Genomic DNA, 19,627 nt, shown 5'->3' on the forward strand with positions numbered 1-19,627 from the left:
TTCATTTTGGGGTGGGACCAAATGAGTCACATAGAATAAATGAGAATAGTGAATGGGTTGCCACCAGCGTTACAGAATCTTGTTATCTTTTTCTCCAAAACCCACCCCTTTCTGACCTCCACTGCTGTGGCCTGAGGAATCATCATCCTACCAGAGATCTGGATTCACAGTCCATCCTTAGTTACCAAATCTTGTGACTTCTTCTACATCTCTTGAAAATGTCTCCCTTTCTCAACTTATCCAGGTACCACCCAAGCTCAGGCCCCCATCACCTCTCACCAGGACTAATGGAACAATTGTAACACTGCAATGGATGCCTCTGCTTCAAGTATCTCCCCACTGAGTCCAGCCTCCAGTTAGCTGCCAGAGTTCAGGTCTGACCCCCACCCCCTTACCCACAATCTGTTCAGTAAACTCCAGCGGCACCCAATTTATTTTAGGATCAACTGTTCCTAAAATAAATTGGGTGCCGCTGGAGTTTACTGAACAGATTGTTCTTTTTCTCATTCTTTTAAAATGTCTATTTCTTATGTGTTTTGTGTTGTAAATAATCGTTAGTGCATATAGTGCATGTATATAATTTATAAGTAAGTAAATAGATTGGAGGTCGTTGTTTGATTGTGTCTGACTCTTCCTGAGCCCATTTGGGGTTTTCTTGGCAGAGATGTTGGAGTGTTTTGCAATTTCCTTCTCCAGCTCATTTTATAGAGGAAGAAACTGAGCCAAACAGGGTTGAATGACTTGCCCAGGGTCACACAGCTAGAAAGCTAGAAGTGTCTGAGGCTGGATTTGAACTCAGGAAGAGGAGTCTTACTGACTCTAGGACCAGCACTCTACCCACTATGGCGCCACCTAGCTGCCCCTGGGGGGTACATGCACAAAAATGTTTTATTAATGGGGTGTGTAGTCATAAAAGTTTTGAGACTCCTTATCTAGATGAATAGTGGCAAACTCAATTACAAAGGGGCATGGGGAAGGGGTGTCACTAAGCCAGACATACTGATCCCTACTGGTGGCATATTGACTTAGTTTTAAAAGGCAGTGTCTTATTGCAGTTTTATTTATTATGTTAAATGTTTACCAATTATATTCGAATCAAGTGCCATCCTACTTGGAAATGCTGTGGGAGCCCAGCAGAGACCACTAAAGCTTTCTGATCTAGATAACTTCATTGGGTTGTTTGGGGTATTAGGGGAGGACTAGCCCCTCTGGTGTGACACCTTTGGCAATCAGCTCTCACCTGGGGCTCCAGGAAGCCATGGCATGCCTGGTGGCCACGCCCTGGTAAACGTTCTGGGCAGATGGGCTAGATCATGCTGAAGGGAACCATGAGGCTTTAAACCTGCTGACACATTTGAGGGGTGTCTACCACAAACATGTGAAGATGTACTCTCTTGCTTTTTTTCCTACAAAAAACAAATAAATGTAATACCTCCCTTTGGGCTTACTGGCCCATGGCTGTTAGTACTCCCAGGGTTCTGGGGCTGACCTTGTGGCTGGCTTTCCTAAACACTAGTCCACTACCCTATACTGTTGGCTTTTTGTTAACAATGAGCCGGTACATCCAGTTAGCTCTTACCAAAAGGCATTTATTTACTCAAATGGCATAGCAGGGAAAGTAGTTATAAAGCATTTCTTCAAACACCAGGGGTTTGTTAGAGAGCTCTTTCAGCTCACTAAGAACCTTTAGTTTAGGAAGAGTAGAAGCTTCTTCTGGATTCTCTCAGAGCTGAGGTGGTTTGTCCCCTCCAGGCAAGAGAAGGGAGGAGTCTTGCCTGCCATATTTAATAAATTCTTCCAGACTCAAAAATTCCTTTTCCCCTTAAGCAACTCCATGTTTCCTTAGAGTGACTGGTTTAAATTCAGACATTTTTATCTCTCATATTCCTTTGGGAACCTTATGTAAATGAATGACTAGGGACAAAGATATATTTATATCATTGCAATCTATGCTCTGGAGACAAGTTCACTGTTTTTCTGGCTTCTTTATATGCAATTAGGGTATTCAAGCTTTACGTCCTTTCTAATAAGTAATAAAAAAAAGTAATAGCATATAGTACCTACTATGTATTCCCACTTATTATATAATCAATCAATAAACATTTATTAAGTACCTTCTAAGTTCCAGGCACTGTACTAAGCTCTGAGGGGGTAAAAAGAGGCAAAAGTCAGTCCTTGCCCTCAAAGAATTCATATTCTAATGGGGAAGAGAATGTGCAAACAGATGTCTGTGGAAGCCAGCTGACCCACCAGCAGGTTATTGCAGTAGTCCAGACATGAGATGGCCAGGGCTTATGCCAGCATTCTGGCAGTGTCAGAGGGGAGAGGGGGGCATTTTTAAGAAATGTTGCAACATATTGCAGATGTGTGTGTATGTATGTATATGTGTGTGCATATATATGTGTATATATGCACCCTGACATATATAGCTTCAGAGAGAGCTTGGGGGAGGGGATTGAGAGATAATGAGGAATCCAGGATGATTCCTAGGGCGTAAGTCTGAAGGCCTGGGAGGATGATGTTGCTTTCTCCAGTAACAAGGAAGGCAAGAAGGGGCAGAATAAGACAGGTTACCCCTATCCTATAGTACCTACTCTGTGCCAGGCACAGCTAAACACTTTACAAATATTATCTCATTTGACTCTCACAACAACCTTAGGAGGTAGGGCTTTCAATATCTCTATCTTGCACTAGTGAAAACTGAGGCAAACAGATTAAGTGACTTGCCCAAGGTCACAGAGCTAGTAATGTGTCTGGGGCTGGATTTGAACGCGGGTCCTCCTGACTCCAGACCCAGTATTCTTTCTACTGTACCCCCTGTCAGCCTTTGGGGGGGGATATCTATTTTGCATCAGAGGGCTTTCCCCTTGAAGTTATTATTTCTGTGGTTCAGCCTCTACTGACCTTCAGCTTGGGTGGGTTGCATGAGGTACCCTTTCTGAAAGGAATGAAAGAGGAAACCATTCTGTGATCAAGGGAACAGTATAATTGTGTTTTGTCCTATGTCTGTGATATTGGTAGCTCTCTAACGTGCCGAGATAGAAGTTTTGAAATTGGTCCTTTTGCCTTGCTGCATTAATAGTAGTCATAAATAAACAGGCTTCTGAGAAGATAATGGCCCAAAGAAGATCATGTAGCAATGAGGATGAAGGAGAAAAACTCTCCTTGTCCATGATGTTCTCACAGAATAAAGACCTAAGTATTACAGCTGCAGCTGCTTCTTGTATCTTTGAATAGCACCAGGGGACCGAAAGGGACTAGAAGATCCTGTGTCATCCTGGCTACAGGGCTAGCTAGCATTGGCAGTCAATCATTTAACAAGTGTAAGGGATGCTCCATAGAGTCAATCAATCATCTCACTCTGTCTTAGAGTAGCTAAGGAGATGCTGATCCCTGACACCTTTGCCAAGAGAGAATAGAGATAGATTGATTCAATCAATCAGACTATGAACTAGGTGAGAACAAGGTCTAGACATGTCCATTAAATCAATGGCATGTCAACAGGTGCGACGGGAATTCATAGACATTGGTTGGGAGATTTGGTCATGTCCCTGTGAGGCTTATAGAAAATCAGCAAGTTGGTTGGCATCAGGGATTTATTTGAGTGTCTGGCAGTGGAGAGGATGAGACAAGCCAGCTGAGCCCCTGAGAGGAAATTTCTTGGGGAGGGGAAGAGAGGAGGCAAGGGGAGGACTTGGGCTTTTTTATTAGCATGCTAGCAACATCCTTGCAACAACCACAATTAATGACATTGTTTGCTTGGGAACAAAGGACAGATCTTGTGGAAATGCAGCTTCCAGACTACAAGGCATTGTAATTTCCATAGTTGTAGCAGCAAGCACCCCAAGCGTCCCCAGGGTGGCTGCCAACACAGATTCTTAGATCTGCTTTGTTGAAGGAAAGCAACTCAAAAGGGGTTAACAAGCTTACTTTAATCAGTCAAATATGTATCGTTCACCTAGTTCAGGGGAAAAAGGTCAGCACCCCAAACTTAAGAGTATACAGACAAAATTATCAAGACAGAAACAGATCAAGTAGACAGCTTTCCAAACTGTCCAACCATTACATCCATACCAAATCAACATCTGGGTTTCATCAACATCTTGGTTTTTCTAAGCCAGGGGGCTCTCAACAATGGCTTCCCAGAGTCTCATCTGATCAAACACTTCTCAAAGTGAGCCCCAAAACAAAGCTACACATCAGGGCTTATATAGCCTTCTTCTGGCTCAGAGAATGTAACAACTTTCTTGACCCACTGACCAATCACAAAGTATCTATAGGAAAAACAAACCTCCCACCCCAGGCTCCAGGTGCACTTTAGCCTAGGGGCAGGGAAGATGTTTTTCCCATTACAGGCATTCAACAGAGAAGTTACATTGTCATTAAGAAAATCTATGAATCCTTCATGAAAGAGAGAAAAAGACTTCCTGCAATGGGGAGATACTGTATGTTACCACTACATAGCCTCCCTAAGTTTGAGCCCATCTCCGAAGATAGAAATGTGATTGAAGCATCTAGGCGGTGGAGGGGATACCCATTGTCCTTAGAGTCAGGAAGACTGGAGTTCAAATTTGCTTCAGACAGAGCGGTGTGACCCTGGGTAAGTCACTTTACCTACTTACCTCAGTTTCTTGAACTGTTAAATGGGAATAATAATAGCTCCGACTTCCCAGAGTTGCTGTAAGGATGAAGTGAGAATATTTGTAAAGCCCTATACCAACATTTAAATAAACAATTGTTTGGGCAACAATGTCAAATATTGCAGAGTGAAGAAAGATGGGGAATTAAAACTTGGCATCATGACTATCCCCAGAATAAAGTAAGCTTCTCCGCAGGGGTCACTTTTTTTTAATCTTTGTTTTTGTATACCCAGCCTAATACAATTCCTTGCAGAAGTAGGTAATTTTTAAAAATCGTTCAGTTGAATTACGTGCACACTCCTTAGACGTTTAAGAAAGTGAGGCAACATGATGAAAAATACTATTCACCTGCAATGAGAGAACTGATGAACTCGGAGGGCAGATTGAAGCGTAGTGTTTGTTTTCACTTAATTTTCTTGTCTTTTTGTTTTTTTGCAATATGGCTAATATGGAAATATGTTTTGCATGACTTCACAAGTATAATGGGTATCATATTACTTGCCTTCTTAAAAGGTGGGGGTGGGGCTCTGGGCAAGGAAAGAATTTGGAATTAAAATTTTTTAGATGAATGTTAAAAATAAATTTCAGAAAAGTGTGGCAAAGGAAATGGAAGCAAACATTTCACAAAGTAGGCACTTAAAATTGCTTTAACTGAATCTATATGTGTTCAGATTAAGACAGTACAGTAGTTATATGTATTTGTAATAATAAAGTTTCCTCCCCCAAATTCTGTCAGGTGAAAGTATTATTGACATTATTTTAGGAAGGAAAGAAAGCATTTATCAGTGTCCCTACTATATGCCGAGCACTCTGCCAAGCTCTTTACAAACATTATTTCATTGGATCTTGAGAGGTAGGTGCTATTTTTGTCCCCATTTAACAGTTGAGGAAACTGAAGCAAAAAGCTGTGAAGTGACTCGTTTAGGGTCACAACAAGGCTCTGTGAACCTAGATTTGTCACTTAACCTCTGGGTAACTTTTTAAGGCTTCTAAATTGGAGAGAAGGCAGGAAACTAGCTTCGGGAGAGGGAGCTCCCCCGTGATACAACTCCAGGCAGCACTTCTGACCCTTGGGACTTCTTTAACGGCACCGGGGAAATATCTTCTCTGTTGACGTTCCCCCGGGTCCTTGAATTCTTCACTTCTAAGTACTCTCTGCCCCTTGTAGCCTCTTCCTCTCCCGGACCCTCCATCTGAAGGACTGTAGGGCCCGTCCTGCAGGCGGCAATGGACTCAGTACCGGACTTTGGGACTCTTTGCTAGCGGGCAGGGACGGTCTTACTTTGCTAGTTAATAAATGTTAATAAATGCAGTTTATTTATTTGCAGTTAATAAATGCCTTTTGGTTTGACTTCACTATTCTAAGTGAATATACATATAGATATATATTTGAAACTTGGCAGATTCTGTCTAAACGGAGTACCAATCAATTAAGGCAGATTTTGCCTGCGGGGGTCATGGGTTTTTTTTTTTTTTTCCCTTTTCTTGCTAACAGAAAAGCTGTCACGCCTTATTTATGGGCATTATCTTGCAGAACTGAACTTAGCGTCAGGGTGTCCTGACATGCTGCACAAAGCCACGTCGTTTTACCCAATCAAAAGAAATGCAACTGGAGATGCTTTTCTAAAAAACTTGAGTCCGCCCAGGACGCACACTTCTTTTTTAAATTTTAAAGTTTATTTTTTTCAATAAAACAAAATCTATTTCCTTTCCTTCCTCCCCATCTCTCCCCTTGCAAAATCAAATCCTGGAATGCCAACTTTTTCAGGGCGCACGGCATAACCTAATTAAATTAAAAAAAAACAACAACAACAAACGAATACGAACGTTTCTTTCCCACCCCTTCATCGTAAAATAAAAATGAAATTCTAAACACTCCTAACAAGATATCCATAGTCAAGCAAAACCAAGTCCAGGCATGCACACTTCCGCCTAATTAAATTTTAAAAATGAACACGAATGTATTTTCTCCCCTGGCACCCCATCACTAAACACGCGGCTGTCCAGGAGCACCTTCGCGCGTGAAGGTAGAGGCGGTTTGCCCTTGGAGAGCTTGCGTGCATCTGCACGTGGGCGGATGGCCCTTCCTTCTCCCGGGCGCACGTGGGACGAGCGGAAGCGAACTAAGAAACAAACTTTTCTTTTCCTGCCTGGGACGGAAAGGACGCCCCGGCACAGGGCAGGCCTGGGGCGCGACCGGAGCGGGTGACGTCACGCGCTCCCCAGGGCCCGCCCCTGCCTCGGCGGCTCCCCCTCCCCCGCCCGCCACGAGGCCGGCAGGTCCTGGCCGGCCCCGCCCCTCCGGCGGGGGAGGGCGGGCCGCGGCCCGGTCCTCCAACCGTCCCAGCATGCCCCTCGCTCGGTCGCACCAGCGAGAGCGGCTCTGCGGGGCGCCGGGGGCGGACGCGGGCGGCTGCGCGGGGAGCGGGCCTCTCTAGCTCGCCCTCTCGTTCTCTCTGTAGCAACATGGCGGGCGTGGAGGCGGCCCAGGCGGCGGCCTCGGAGAGGCACCTGAACGGAGAGCTGGAGCCCGACGACAAGGACGACGGCATGGCCGCCACGGCCGAGGAGACGGCCAAGAAGAAGCGTCGCAAGAAGAAGAAGGGCAAGGCCGGGGCCGCAGGTAAGGGGGCGGGCCAGGCGCGGGAGGCCTCTCGGACCCCGGGGTCGCGCCCGGGCCAGACCGCCGCCGCCGCCGCCGCCCCAACCCGCGGCAGGGGAAGCGGAAGCGCCCCGGCTCAGATGGCTCCAGACCCGGCCTCTTGAGCCCCAGGGACCGGGGGGCGTTGGGGTCCGCCGCGTCCCCTTGTCCTTGGTCGTTTCTCCCTGCCCTCCCCGGACTAGGGTCGGCAGCGGGGGTGGGGGGGGGGGGGGTGGGGAATCAGGGGTCGGTCTCGCCGCGCCCGGGAGCCGGGGACCTCTCTCCCTCACCCGGGGCTGCCGCAGTCGAGTTTTCGACGGGTCTTTTGCAAAATGTTTGGCTGAGCTCAGCATCTCGGGGCGCGCCCCCGCGGGTCCCCCCGGTCTCTCCTGGGAAGGGCTTGCCGGGTTTTCGGGACAGACAGTGGGGCTGCCCGACTCTGCGTGACCCCATTTGCCGAGTGTCCTGGCTCCCTCCCCCCCCCCCCCCATGCGTCTGACAGACGAGGAAACCGAGGCAGACGGGCAGCAGAGACTTAGCCCGGTTCGGGCAGCCAGGAAGGGTCCGAGGCTGGCTTTGACGCTGGGCTGACCCCGCACTCGCTGCTGCTCCGTTAGTGCCGATTGAGGAAGGTGAACGCGAGCGGGAAGTTGTAAAGCCCCAACTCTGTGGGGGGCATGGGTACGGGCAGAAGGTCGGGAAGCAAAGCGCAGGGAAGGTAATGCTGTGCTGAGGGCAGCATTGGATAGCAATAACTGGAATAATGGGAATCATGTTTCTTTCTTAATCTTTATCAAGGGTGTTAATCAAATAACAAGTATTTTACCAAGGGGCTTAGAAATAAGAATAATAAGAAATAAGCCTAGAGGCTGGAAAGGTAGAGTCACAACTGAAAGTTTACAGAAATCCCCCCCAAGTTAGGATTTCTTCTTCTTTGTGAAACAGCACGCTTTTCTTTGGTACCTATGGTATGCAGCTCAAGTCTCACCTTCTACAGGTAGCCTTTCCAGGATCTGACGGTCATACACCAACCCCCTCCAGCTTTCCTCTCTCCAGTTACACCCCAGTGTGTCTTGTTTGCATTTATCTTGTCTATACCTGGTGACTTACTTGCTCCCTCTCTTACTGAAATGTGATCTTGAGGACAGGAAGTCTTGACTTTCTTCTGTATCCCCAGAGTTTTTGATATATACCCCTCCCACCTTCCCTTTCCTAATAAATTTGTAGGCTCCTTGTGTGAAAGGGATTATTTCTTTTAAGTTTTGGGGGCTCTAGCACTTAGCATAGTGCCTGGCACTTAATAAATGCTTGTTGACTCTTGACCTGACAGGTTCTTCTCTCTGAAGGATGCCACCTTCCGCATAAGGCAGGAGTGGGGGATGTATTTGGAAATAAATATTTATTATTTGTAGATGGATCCCTGGAATGGTTATCTTGTACAACCCTAGATTTTACAGATAAGGAAACTGACCCAGAGAGGGGAAATGACCTTTCTGGGATCCAAGCCTTTTTTCCACATCCTTCAGGCTTTCCTCTGGACTTTTTGAACGTGATTTAAAAACAAAGAGCCTGGGAGGAGTTGTAGAGTAATAGATAATGCATGTAAAATGCTTCAGCTACTTGCTAGCCCCACCCCCTCACTTTGTAGATGTGAGGACCACTGGCCAGGTACAGGAGTGGGGAAACTTGCACCTTGTGGTCACATGTGACCCTCTAGGTCCTCAAATGTGGCCCTTTGACTGACTCCAAACTTCGCAGAACAAAATCCCCTTAATAAAAGGATTTGTTCTGAAAAACGAATTCAGTCAAAAGGCCATATTCAAGGACCTACAAGGCCACATGTGGCCTCAAAGAGGCAAGTTCCCCACCCCTGGGCCAGGACATTTGGTAACTTGTCCAAAGTCATACCATGAGGTTCAAAGAATCAGCCCCCAAAACCATGAAGAAGGTAGCGCTGTCTAGGAACTTGCCACCATTGCATTGTGGCCTTAATCTTCTTGGACACCAGGCAGTGTTCTCTGCCACTTGCTTTGTGGCTATGGGCTGGTCACTTCATCTCCTTGGGCCTGAGTGTGTTCATCTGTGAAATGGATAGAATAGTACCAGCCTCACAGATTTTTGTGGAGACTACTTGAGGTTATGTGTTAAAGCACTAAGGTAAATGATGGTACTTACTCTTTCAGTAACTTATAAAAGTCATTTCAGTGATTAGCAATATAGGATTAAGGGGTTCAGTTGCCTCATTGCCGTCTCAGGCAGAATTGAACAGTTATCCCTTCAAAACCTGATTCTTTGCCTGGCTTCCCCTTTTCTCTCAGAGAGTCTTAACTGTTTTTCTGGTTACCTGAAAACTTCAGAGTGATCTTAAACCCCTGTTCCTTCCTCTGTTACCTCCAATATCCATCCAGTCTGTTATCAAGTCCTGTTGTTTAGAAATGTCTCCTCTGGTGTCTTTCCATTCCCATTGTGACTACTCTGTAGTCTAAACCGTCTTTAACTTATGATAGGATTGTAATAAGAAATTTCTGACTCCTTGTTAACTTTTTTCTCATCTTCCATTCATCCTACACACTACCCGTGTATATCTCTCTACTGAAGTCTTACTTGACCTTCTTCATTTGCCTATGATAGAACTGAGGATTGTTCCGTTTTTTTTTTTCTATTTAAGGTCACCTATCCAAAGAAAAGCAAAGAGAAATATAAAGTGTTTAATTTTAAATTAAGGATGGAGCATAAACTTTAAGTACAGCAAATAACTCATTTCTTGTCAGTTCCACCCCTGTTATGTAAATTCATTTGAATGGTTTGTTGAATGAGAAAAGGAAAAGGGAGATGTTGAAAAAAACTGATTGGAAGGAAGAAAAATGTGGAATATAAGTTCCTTAAGGACAGGGATTGTTCCATTTTTGTCTCGATTCCTCCCCCCAAGTATTGGCACTTGAAGCTGGTTGATTGATTGTTTGTTGTGAAACAGAAAAGAAGGGATGTTCAGGTGCTAACTAGGTAAGCTAGCATTCCTTTAGGTAGGAAGGCAGATACATCCGAGGCCATTCTGTACTGAGCCATTCATTTTTGGTCAGCTTCTGGGTCTTTGAAACTCAGAAGTAGCCAAGTGACTCCAGCTATTTTTATCTCTTTCTTTGCCATCTAGCCCCAATTGCCAGAGACAATTAAAGCTCAATCTGTCCTGTGCTCAGAATCTGGGCTTTCTTGGTTTAAAGATAAAATCCATAAACTTCAGCCTCGAACTTAAGTCCTCTATAATATGATTCTAATCTTTTTTTCCCCCAGTTTATCTCCTAGTCAAGAACATATCTTTCTTATTTGCTTCTTTCTACAATTATAATGTGTTATGTATCTTTTTATGTATTTTGTCCTGTCTCTTCAGATTGATTTACAGTTTGTGAAGAAACCACATTTCATGCTTCTTTGTATTAGTTTCTTCAACTGTAAAATGAGGAAATTGGATTAGTGATCTCTAAGGTTCCTTCCTGCTCTAAGATTTGTGATCACAAGCACAGCATGCACTTAACTGAGTGTTACAATATCCTAGAACACCATTGTTCTTCCCTTTGCCCCTTGACATTTTAATACATATTAGCTGTTATTGTTATTGTAAATGTGTGTGTGTGTTGTCTCGCAGGTGGGCTTTAAATTAAACTCTTTGAAGGTGGAGTTTTTTGTTTTTTTTTAATTTTCTTGGGCATAGTAGACCCTTAGTGAATTTCTGATGACTGACTGGTGATAGACTGTTCTCTCTAATTTCTCCTGTGTTTAGTGGGAAATTCATTGGATTTGGAATTCTGGCTCTCACTTCCTAATCGGGTTACTTAAAACTCTGAGATTTAATTTCTTTCTCAGTTATGTAGACATGATAATACTCTCATTATCCATCTCACAAGATTGTGAGGTGAACATTCATAGGCATATTTACGAAAGGTGCTTTCACCTTTTCACCTATTTTCTCCTGAAATCCTTTTTAAACTCTTCTCGTACCCATATTGGTAATGACTTGTCTCCCCTTGAATAGCACTTTGCATTGATATAATGCACTCTGACTTTCTCTTATAGTTATTTGGTTCTTTCTCTAAATTGCTAAACTATTACCTTCCCAAGGCATGGAGATGACCCTGGCAATTCCTGTCCTATTTTGAGTATGGTCTGGTATTGGATTGAATATTGTTATCTGAGGAACAGTTTAGTTAGGAGAGGCTCAAAGGCACCCCTAGGTTGACTAGGGGGAGGACTCTTTTTTTCCTTTTTTTGAGTCTAAAATGCTAAGGCCTGGGGGTTTTGTGATCTGGGTCAGTGGGGAGAATATGAAATTGCACATCCTTGAAGTATTAAAGTCCAGCTGTTTGTTCTCTAGCTTTTCTTTCACACAGAATTTCTTGAGTTGGAAGGGACGTCCAGTCCCAGAACAGTATTTTTCTTGATTTGAATCATGGCATTATAGATAAATCCATCAATAAGCATTTCTGAAACATGCTTTGTACCAATCACTGTGCTTGCTTCTGGGGATACAAAGACAAAACATGAAATAATACCTCTCAAGGAATTTATGAAGACATGGAGAAACTTGTTTATTTATATTTTTATATATGTGTGTGCAAAATAAGTATAAAACAGGAAGGTTAATTGGACAGGGGGCAGGGATTAGAAAAGGCCTTGGGAATAAGGTGGGCAATGACACATTATTGGTATAATGTTGACTTGGAATGAGATCTTATAGTGGAGTACTTCAGAAGTAGTCCTCTAGCTAGGTCTTGAAGTGGGGCATCCAGAAATAAGGTGGTCATGCGGAGGGAGTCCATTCCAGGGAACAGGGAAGAGAGATTTGGCTGGATTGTGGAGTGATGAATGGATAAGAGGCTGGAAAGATAGGTTGGGGTCAGGCTGTTGAGGTGTTCATAAAAGCTGGGACTGTAGGGAGCACCTGGAGTTTATGACTAGGGGAGGGGAGTATCAAGGTCAGATTGGCTGTTCTTTGGAGGAGGGACTGAAGGGTGTGAGCCTTTGCAGAAGTCCAGGGGAGAGGCAATAAGGGTTTGCTCTAAAGTGTTGGCTGTGTGAGTGGAGAGAAGGACACTTAGCAGATGTGGACAGTGATTGAATATGAGAGATGAAGGAAAATGAGGAGTTGAGGATAAATCCTGGAGACTAAGCCTGGTGGTGTCCTTAACAGACATAATTGAGTTAGGTAGAGGGGAGGGTTGGGGGTGGGGGGGCGAAACAGAATGAGTTATGTTTTGGACACATGGAGTTTATGATGGTTGTGGGGTATCTGCTGTGAGATGTCCAGTAAGCATTTGGTGATGTGAGATTACAGCTTTGGAAAGAGGTTCATTTGGGTTTGTATATATGGATGAGTGTTCTACATAGAGAAAACCGTGAGGTTACAGAAGAGGGCTCAGATAGAACCTGGGTGTTTCAGAGGCCATTTTATCCAACCCTGGCATTTTATGATGTGGGAACTTGGGTGACTTGCCCAATGGCACAGAAATAATAAGTGACTGAGGTGGGATTTGAATTCAGAACCTCTGGCTCCACTGTACCAAGCACATCTACCACCTCCTACAGGTGCTTACATGTAGCTAAACTTGTTGACTTAGTTTGAAGACTTTGTTTAGTGGTGGGAAACTATTAACTTAGGATACAACCTCTTATTTTTGCATAACTAATTATTGGGAAGCTTTTCTTTGAGTTGAAATCTGACTCTTTTTAACTTTTATTCATTGTTCCTAGTTGTTATTTCTGAGGTTCAACAGAATAAATCTAATTTCTCATCCACTTATTATAGCACTTCACATACTTGAAGATAATTGAATTCTTCCCTCCTCACCAGGCTAACAACTGTCCTTATTTTCTTCAGCCTTATGGTTTGATCTTAGGTTCCCTTATAACCTCCAATATCCATGTTCTGGTTTGCCATTTATTCTTAAAGTTAGATGCTCAAAGTATACGATAATACTCCTGATTGTACTTTGATTAAGGCAGAGTTTAGCAGGGACATCACCTCACTATGAATACTCTACTTCTGTTCATTCAGCCTGACATTGTGTTTGGTCTTTTGGTTGCCTTGTCACATTGTTCATTCTTATCAGGCTTTAGTCATTCCCACATCTTTTTCAGATGAACTGTGATAAAGTCATACCTTTCTCCCATCCTCAACTTAGGCAACTGGTAAAAGTTGAACTTTATCATTGTGAAATTTCAAATTGGACTTGGTCCATCATTCTTTCTTGTCTGAGTACTTTTTGGAAGATGATTTTTGTTATCTAAAAGTTTGGCTAAGCCTCCCAATTTTGTGTCAATTGCAAATTGGGTGATCAATTTAGATTATATAAAGGGTAATTAGGTGCCAGCCACTATGCCGGACAAATAGAATACAACTACAAGCAAAAGGAAAGCCCATGCCCTGAAGGAGCTTAAATTCTGTTGGAAAAATATAACACTCAAAAGAATTGAAGGGGGGTAAAGAGTAATGAAGATGCCATAAGGGGTGGTGGTAGAAAGATGGGGGCTTTGGAGTCTGAAATTGTGCAAAAACTGTCCTCAAGTGAGGGCTGGAGAGTGAGAAACTGAGCCAGTGTAGAAGTGAGTGTATTTCCTCCAATGGATGTTCCAGGAAGGAAGTGGACAAATGGAGGGGGAGACTGCAGAGAAGGGGGTAGATAAACCGAACAGTTTATCTCCTAATAGAAATCATTGATAAAAATGTTGAACAAAGCAAGGCCAAAGAAAGATTTATGAGGCGCTTCACTGCAGACTTCATTCCAAGTTAATATTATTCCAGTGATAGCTTCCCTCCTTTCTATGCCATAAATTTCATGAGAGCAGGAAATTTGCTTTAATTTACTTTGGTCTGCCTCCTAGAACTTAGCATAATGTTCTACATACAACTTTTAAAAATAATAATTTATTTCAATTACCAAAATTCCACCTTTTTATCTCCCCCTCCCCCCATTTAGAATAAAAGAAAAATCAAACCACTTAAAAAATGTATAGTCAGGCAAAACAAATGTCCACATTGGCCAGGGCTGCCGCCGTCCCCCCCCCCCTAACAAAAAAAATATTTGTCGAATTTGACAATCCAGTCATACCTCCCTATCGGGTTGGTTGAATAGCATATTCTATCATTAGTCCACTGGGATAGTGGTTAGTCATTTTGCTGTTAAGAATTCCTAATTCTTTCAAAGTTAGTCTTTACCAAAGTGTTGTCATTTTATAAACTGCTCTCCTGGTTCTGTTCACCCAGCTTTAGTTTATGCAAGTCTTCCTATGTTTCTCTAAAATCGCACAATACTACTGCATCATATTCATATTCTGTAACTCATCTGTTCATTCTCCAGTTACGGGTACTCCCCCAAAGTCCCATTCTTTGCAACTTCATAAAGAGCTATAAATATTTTTATGCATACTTAGTGTTTGTTTTGCTTAGGGCTAAATGTACCCTCTTTCTAAATCTAGACTCTCCCCTCCTTCCCTTTCCCACCTAATAATTTCTATTGAGTGAAATGTTCTATGCTCCAACATGCGCAACTATTCCTTCCTTTGTCTAGGTCACATGAGAAAAGTTAAAGTGTCAGCTGCTCGCTCACCTCTTCCTCCTTGTTTGTATAAAAGTCTACTTGGGCACCCTAATGTTATGAATAGGGATTCCTAACCATCCTTTCTCTGATGTCTAGGCCCCTTTGGGGGACAGTAACATTGAGATAGTCCAAGAATTCTTAAAATTTTAATTCATTTATTTTTCAGGTCAGGTCCATTTTTTCAGTCTTTTGACTTTGTTTTAATATTTCTTGTCTCATAGAGTCATTGGCTTCTATTTGATCTATTCTAATTTTCAGGGAGTTTGTTGCTTGGACAAGATTTTATACAACTCTTGGGCCAAGGTGTCAAATCCCTTTCCAGTTCTTCCATAGGTTTCGTTTCTATTCCAATTTTTTCCTCAGGTGGTCTTATTTCATTTATTAAAAACATATTTTAAACTCTTAAAAAAAACATACTTGCTTTATCTCTTCTAGGAATTCCAGTTGAGCTTGCGTACAAGCTGTTTTTTCTCTGCGACTTTAATTGTAAATGTTTTGGAGTCATTGTCTTCTGGTTTTGTGTCTGGAGCTTCCCCTGCCACTATAATAGCTCTTCATGGTAGGATTCTTTTTTGTTGTTGTTTTGCTCTTTTAGACTTTGGACTCTGCCACACTTGGTCTTATTGCTGCTTTCTTAGGGTATTTAGTATTGTGTTATTGTAGCACAGAGAGGGAATGAATAGCAAGCTTTCAGTGCTCCCAGAGTAGTCTGATCCTGGACAAAGTCTGATTGCTGCCTCCTTAGCCTGAGCTCTGCAAGTTTCTGACCTGAGTTTTTGGATCTCATCAGCCAGCTGGAAAGCTTTGTCAGTTTAGGTTGACAGGATTGTAGATTCCTTTTGGTTTGGTATTCCTGTCTTGGTTATTCCCACTAGGATGAGCTAGATGCTGAATTGAACACCTGTGTACTTCTGGGTTCTGAGCCACACCTCACTCATTTGCTTACTTCTGAACTCCTTCTTTTCTTGGTGGAGAAAGACCTCAGGCCTTCCTCCCTGGAAATACCACCCCAGGACCTGTGACCTAGAACTGGGTAGTAACTGACTAAGTTGCCTGTTGATACTTGTTCCTCTTGTGGTGCCTTGATTTGGGTCTGATGGTGTCAGGGTATGGATCTAGTATCTTTTCCTGCCCATGTTCACATCTTTTCCTAGGGCATAGTAGCACTACATGTGGGTGGAATGCCCCTAGCCTAACACTGTGGCCCTATTGTCTGCCAGTCTTTGTCTCCATATGCTGACCATGGCAGGACAAATAACTCCCTGTGACTTTTGGATTTACCCATCAGGATTCAGTCTGGTGCATTTTCTAGGTCTCTTTGGAGTCAGGGTTTTTTTGGGGGGGAAGAACCTCTCTGTACTACTTCCTGTTACTCTACCATTTTGTCTCTGCCACCTCCAACATAGAGGTGATCCTTAATAAATGTCTTTTGAATTGAATTGAAAAATGAGCTAGCCATGTAACCTTGGGCAAGTTACTTAACCCTGATTGCCCTCCAAAAGGCAAAAAAAAGAAAAGAAAAATGAGCTGCTAGCATTCTCCTACCAATTCATTTTAAGACCCAAAAATGACACCTTCCTAAGCAATCTCACATTCATTGATCTTCCTTTGAACTTGTTAACTGCATTTATCATTTTCAGCTACTTAGTAGGGCCTTTATCATATACTATTTTATGTGGGTTTTTTTTTCTTTTTGGAGGGCAGTTGGGGTTAAGTAACTTGCCCAAGGTAACACTGTGTGTGTGTGTGAAGTGTCTGAGGCTGGACCTGAACTCAGGTCCTCCTGACTCTGGGGCTGGCACTCAACTCACTTCACCACCTAGCGCCCCTATTTATCCTTCTTAACTAGATTGTAAACCTCTTGAGGGAAAATAATGTTACTATCCTATGCATATGGAATCTGGTAAACATTTATTTATGGTAAACATAATTAATATGGTAAACATAATTGATGGATATTATACTATCTAATATAATTTGTTAAACAGACCCCACTAGACCCTCAGTCCCCCAGTCTTGCCACAGCAGCTTTTCTAAATATCCAGCTCATTCCTACTGACTTTGTGTCCCTGGAGACTGTCCTGAGCCCTTTTCTTTCCACAACTTCTGTGGGTTCTGTCACCTCTCTGTAGGTGACTCCTGGATCTAACTGTGTTTTAGCCTATCTCCTGAGCTACAGTCCTCTGTCATGACTGCATTTTGGACTTTTCAAACTGGATGTCTTGTGGCTAACTCAAACTTACTAAACCAGAATTCATTAATTACCTTTCTCCTCAAACTCATTCTTTGGAACTTTCCCGTTACTGTTGAAGGTACAATCCTTCTTCCACTCTCTCAGGTTCACTAACCTTGGGATATTGTCTTTAACTCCTCTTTGTTCCTTATCCTACAGAGCCAAACAGTTTCCAAATCTTAGGCTGTTTGTCTCTACAGCATTTCTGTCGTAGGTCCACTTTATTTGCCTGGACTTTTACGATAGTATTTCATTTTTCTGCCTCATGTCCCTTTCATTCCAGCCTGTACCCTCTTCACAGCTGGTAGCACAGTTTTCCTGAAGCACACATCTGACCACGTTTACTCAGTATATTTTGTTGCCTCACTACTCTAGGTTAAAATACAGACTACTAACTCGTAAAGCTCTTCACAGGCCACCCCACTTCCTGCTCCTCTGTCTACTGAGTGGCAGCTGTGGATGGCCTGTGATGCTCCATTTTGCACGCCTCTGTACTGACTGTTGCTTTGCCTGGAATGCTTTTCTTTTTACCTCCATCTCTTGGAATTCCTTATTCTGACCATCTTTCCGGGTCTGTCCTCTCCTCTTACACTCCGTTACTAGTGCCTTCCCTACAAAGCACTGGTTTATATTGAAATGTAAATGTGTGTATTACATTGAAGAATGCAAGCTTCCTGAAGGCGTGAATTGTCTGTCTTTTGTCTTTGTATCCCCAGCCCTTAGCATAGTGTTTGATGTGGAGTAAGAGCTTAATAAATGCTTAGTGATTTTATTTTTAAGTATAATGTTACTAATGTTAATTTTTGACATAAAAAAATCCCACCAGTTGTACCATAGTTCTAATGTTTTGTTTTTCTGAACCTGAGAGTGAGGTGCTTTTGAAAATTCATTTTCCAGAAGGCCTACCTAGTGTTTTATTTTTAAGCTATTGTTAATGAGACTTGTTTTATACAACCATTATTTATACAACATTATTTAACCTACAGGACAACAGGAAATAGAGGGAGAATCGGGGACTTCAGTGGATGAGGTAGCCAAACAGCTGGAAAAACAGGCCCTGGAAGACAAAGAAAAAGAGGATGACGATGAAGGTGGGTTTGAGGGGTGTAGTGGGTGGGGGTGAGGGTAGGGGTGGTGAAATTTATTTCATCCATTGTCTGAGATCAGTAGCTGGAAAATGATGAGAGGTTTAGCGCAGACTTTTAGTGACTGATTATGAATGAGCAGGTATATATAAAGGGCTTTGTAAAATTGAGAACCCTATCAGATAGTAATAATCTAATTTAAAGTAAATCTCTGCATCATGATTGCCTTTCATGATCCCATGCAAAAGACCCTTTATAGAATCTTTATAACCTGAGTGAAATGTTTCAGTGATAGGCATTATAACATAGTGAAGTGGACATTCAGCCTAGGACTAGCAGGGTTTGCCATTCTCTCTGTTCTGGAATAACACAACACTAAATACCCTAAGAAAGCAGCAATAAGACCAAGTGTGGCAGAGTCCAAAGTCTAAAAGAGCAAAACAACAACAAAAAAGAATCCTACCATGAAGAGCCATTATGGTGGCAGGTGAAGCTCCAGACGCAAAACCAGAAGACAATGACTCCAAAACATTTACAATTAAAGTCGCAGAGAAAAAACAGCTTGTACACAAGCTCAACTGGAATTCCTAGAAGAGGAATTCATTTATTAGCTGCTGCTGCTGCTATTGTTGTAGTAACAACAACTTGTACAGTTCACCAAACAAATGGAGATATTTGCCACTTAAAATCCTTGATTTAGAACTGGAAAGGACCCTAGAAGTCATCTATTTCAGCTCTCCTATTTTGTAGAAGGGGAAAAACAGATTTCTATTTGACCAAAGGTATCTAGTGTCAGAGCCAAGATTTAAACTTGGGTCTCTGTGAGTGGCCCCTGGGCTAGGACGTGTGATACAGTGGGCACAGAAACAGAGCCAGGAAGACCTGGGTTCAGGTCCTGCCTCTGACTCCTGCTGTGACTCTCTGACCCTGGACAGGATATTTAACCTTTAAGTGCTCAAGGCAACTTTCTGAAATTCTTGGGTTGTAAAGAAGGACTATGTGTCCACTGGTGGAGGGATTTTCTTCACTCATTGCCAGGGAAATCACTTGTCTAGCCCCTATTTCTCATGTATATAAAGCTATCTTCATATGTTTCCCAACAACCAATTTTTAGTGGTCTTTTTATTTCACTTGTTTCAACTGGATGATTGTGGATAAAAAGATGTTGAAATACATTTTGCTGTTTGTTGCCTTACTAAGATTGGACATGCTGAGTGTATACTCTGATAAATAATTCTTTAATTAAAAGAAAAGTTTTATTTTGTGTTATATGCCGCTAATTTGAAGTGAAGTAATAGCATAATGATGTGGGGCTATTTTTCATTAGATTTATTTACACATAATTTAGGAAAGGGCAGAAGAACAGTTTTGTTTATAGAATCCTAAAATGCCATGTGACCCCTGATCTGGGCCCCTCAGAGCTACGCTTTCCCTTT

General features: G+C 42.8%; 1 protein-coding gene across 1 annotated transcript in view; it reads left to right on the plus strand.

The window, feature by feature from the left end:
• The first annotated feature begins 6,990 nt into the window (after nucleotides 1–6,990).
• Nucleotides 6,991–19,627, plus strand: part of METAP2 (methionyl aminopeptidase 2) — a 46,301-nt gene continuing 33,664 nt past the window's right edge. Inside the window, exons 1-2 of the mRNA XM_069095186.1 lie at nucleotides 6,991–7,263; nucleotides 18,093–18,197. Coding sequence (XP_068951287.1) covers nucleotides 7,107–7,263; nucleotides 18,093–18,197 — 262 coding nt within the window. The 5' untranslated portion in view covers nucleotides 6,991–7,106. The remainder of the gene's footprint in view (nucleotides 7,264–18,092; nucleotides 18,198–19,627) is intronic.

This window comes from Petaurus breviceps, unplaced genomic scaffold (assembly GCF_028583685.1).
Source record: "Petaurus breviceps papuanus isolate PSGF00001 unplaced genomic scaffold, PetGlider_PUasm1.0 225, whole genome shotgun sequence".
NCBI lineage: Eukaryota > Metazoa > Chordata > Mammalia > Diprotodontia > Petauridae > Petaurus > Petaurus breviceps.